This window comes from Arachis duranensis, chromosome 6, assembly GCF_000817695.3.
Source record: "Arachis duranensis cultivar V14167 chromosome 6, aradu.V14167.gnm2.J7QH, whole genome shotgun sequence".
Taxonomy (NCBI): domain Eukaryota; kingdom Viridiplantae; phylum Streptophyta; class Magnoliopsida; order Fabales; family Fabaceae; genus Arachis; species Arachis duranensis.
Window position 1 is genome coordinate 12,251,725 of NC_029777.3, and position 3,079 is coordinate 12,254,803.

The 3,079-nt window shown below is 32.3% G+C and overlaps 1 protein-coding gene across 1 annotated transcript in view; it reads right to left on the reverse strand.

The window, feature by feature from the left end:
* The window catches only part of LOC107492895 (50S ribosomal protein L22, chloroplastic-like), a 2,105-nt gene extending 446 nt beyond the window's left edge, over positions 1-1,659 (reverse strand). The window contains 2 exon segments of the mRNA XM_016113958.3: positions 1-174; positions 1,252-1,659. The exon segment at positions 1-174 is cut by the window's left edge and continues 2 nt beyond it. Coding sequence (XP_015969444.1) covers positions 1-174; positions 1,252-1,516 — 439 coding nt within the window. The 5' untranslated portion in view covers positions 1,517-1,659.
* Positions 1,660-3,079: the final 1,420 nt, after the last annotated feature.

Below are 3,079 nucleotides of genomic sequence, written 5' to 3' on the forward strand. Positions count from 1 at the left end.
CTATCTTGATAATGGCTTCACAGGCTCGATATGGCATGAGTTCTAATATAGTAAGTGTTTCCTCATATGATCGTCCACGAATCTGATCAATCACTCTTCGCGCTTTGTCAGCAGACATACGAATATTCCGGCCAATGGCATAGGCTTCTACATATGACTTGTCACTCTCTTGCACTGGAGAATCAAATTACAACACGTTATATATTTCCTGCATTACAACTGACTAGATTTACATTCAATAATCGACGGAACATTTAGTAACATCCAAAACAGCAGAATTGCAGATTGCTAAGCTACAGAGGAACATGTATCTATAGTAGTAAGATGCCGCATGTGTCCACCAATAAATTATATCTTAATAAACTACCATGTGTTCCTTATCATACCAAAATCATTGCAACTAGTATCAACCAGGAAAGGCATTGTGTTAGATTATAAAAGACATTAGATTAAATGATACAAGTGGAAATTTGGAATACCCCATTAATAAATAAATGTGAATCTTATTGTAGCCCTTGTAGAACTCTAAACTATGTCCATTAACTCAACTAGTCAGTGAAAGAAATAGAAAATTTCCAGGACATAGAATGTGTTTTCATTTTTCATTTTGTTCATGAAATATACTTAGGTCACTAACTTTACACAAAAGTTGATCCTAATTGAGGTCAATTGCAGGATCGAACAATTATTGTAGACAATTCATGAGATCCCAGGAAATGGGATAGGAAAAGTCCTAGATATATCAAGATATTCCATCATAACAATTATAAAGAAGATACACAAATATAATCGTGGCCAGCCGCAAATAGGCATATCCATGTTATCACTATCAAGCCTTCCCCTCGCCGCATAGCACTAAATTGTGGAACTTTATTGGTAGTTTATAGGCATTACACAACCTTATTAATCTTACCCCAAATTAAGAATAAAAGAATTCTATGGAACCTTTTATCAAACATGTAGATTGCATTTGAATTCTGCATCCAAACCAAAATTACAGATACTCCGTTTGGATATGCAAACACAAACACTCCAGAAACCAAATTTTTCTATGTGAAACAATAAAATTCTTATATATTTTCAGCAATTCCTAAGAGTAAGGACACAAAATACCCTATCTATCTGAGACAGAATCCAAATGCAAACCTATGTTCCTTATTTTCGCCCCTAACACTAAAATTTTCTGGTCGAAGAGAAATATAATCAGGGTATTACTATCAATTGTAGCTTAATGGTTATTAGTGTACGTACCTCCAAACTGGGAAGTTGTAGCGCGACAGGCAAAAGCGTTGACGTTTTGGGTGAGAGTAACGTCGTTTGGAGTTCTGGGTTTGAGGGAAATGACGGTTTTGTCGTTGAAAGCTGAAGCGGAGGAGCATCGGATTCCAAGGGTTAGGGATGGAAATTTGGGGTTGGATTGGAAGGGGAACGAAGTAGAGCAGGGTGGGTTTCGACGGAGGGGGAGAGGGAGATGGTGGTTAACCTTAACCACCGACTGAGAGAACGAAAGAGCCATTCGGTTTCGGACCACAACCCAACAATGTTTATGTAACTGAAGAGGGAACAACACACGACTACACTCTTCTCTGCTAGCTACTCCTCCCTCGCACGCACAGTTGCACCCATACGGATAAGATAAGGAGCAAGAAGAGCACTCATGGTTACAATTTTTAACCCCATTTTTCTACTTTTTATTCCCAAAAGTAATTGGCACTTTTTCCACGATGACTATAAAAAATTAAAATAAAAAAAAAAAACAACCATTACTAGTACTCATAAACTTTACCCATCAAACAAGAAAATTTTAGAGTTAATTTAGGTATTTTGTTAAAAATTAAAAAAAATAATATTTGTATTCGTAAACTCTTTTTTATAAATATAATATTAATTTTTTGTTTAATAAATATTTTTATCAACGATTATAAAATTCATGGATACTAACTATTGTTTTTCCTTCTTAATTCATCAAACACATCTTACTCCCCTCTCTTCTTTGTCCTCGCAAACTGAAAAAATCCTGACACAGGATACACAGTCACAATTTTCAAGCTACTCTCTGGTTTGAAGGTTTTAAATTAAGCCAAGTTTCTGATGGCTATATCTATGGTAATTAGTGATGGCTAGAGCCACATTTTTAACTTAAAAGTGTAGTAAAGAAAAGCGTCACCTAATGGAAAAAAGTAAATTAGAAGATTTAAGAGAAGAAATAATTAAGTTATCAAAATTAATAGATCAAAAATTAATGATTTTAACTAATGTTAACTGTAATGACACCGAATTTTTAAAATTAATACAAAATGATTTTTCTCAAAATCTTTATTTTACTATAAGTTTTATTGAAGGACTTCAAAAACCTGAAAAAAACTTATTTTTCACACGGAATTTCTAAAAAATGTTATCATGGAAATGATTCCCCACATCTATATCATACTTTTAACCCACAATTAAATTCTATAGTAGATATACTTGAAGAAATATTAACATCCATAAAATTTCAAAACATAATTAACATAACAGATTTAAAAGTAAAACCACCACTAAAATTATGAATATTGAAGAAAAATTAGAAGAAGTTACAATGCTTTTTAAACAATTAAAAATGGCTCAAGAAAATAATATTATGGAACAGGAATTTCAAATAGAAGAGGAATTAGTAAATTCTGAAAATATAGAAAATGAAGAACACATACTAGATTATTCAAGTGACGAAGAACCAGCAATTCCAATACAAGTAAAAAATGAAGTTGGAACATCTAAGGATAATCAATCTCAATTTAAATGGGAAACAGGTTTTGATAATTATGCTTTTAAAAAATGGTTTATAAATAAAGATTCAAAATATACAAAAATACCATCAAAATACGTTCTTAAAATCCAGAAAATGGAAGGAGAAAGAATGCTCGATTTAGACTGCAAAAAGAACGAAAAAGAAATTTTCGAAAACTGATTAAATTCCTTCTTATTAGAAGCCTTTACTAATCCAAAACTTAGTGAATTATCTGGAAGAGACATTTGGAATTACATAGGGTTTCATACTAAAGGAACTATAAGAGATTATATGACATCAATAGAAAACCAA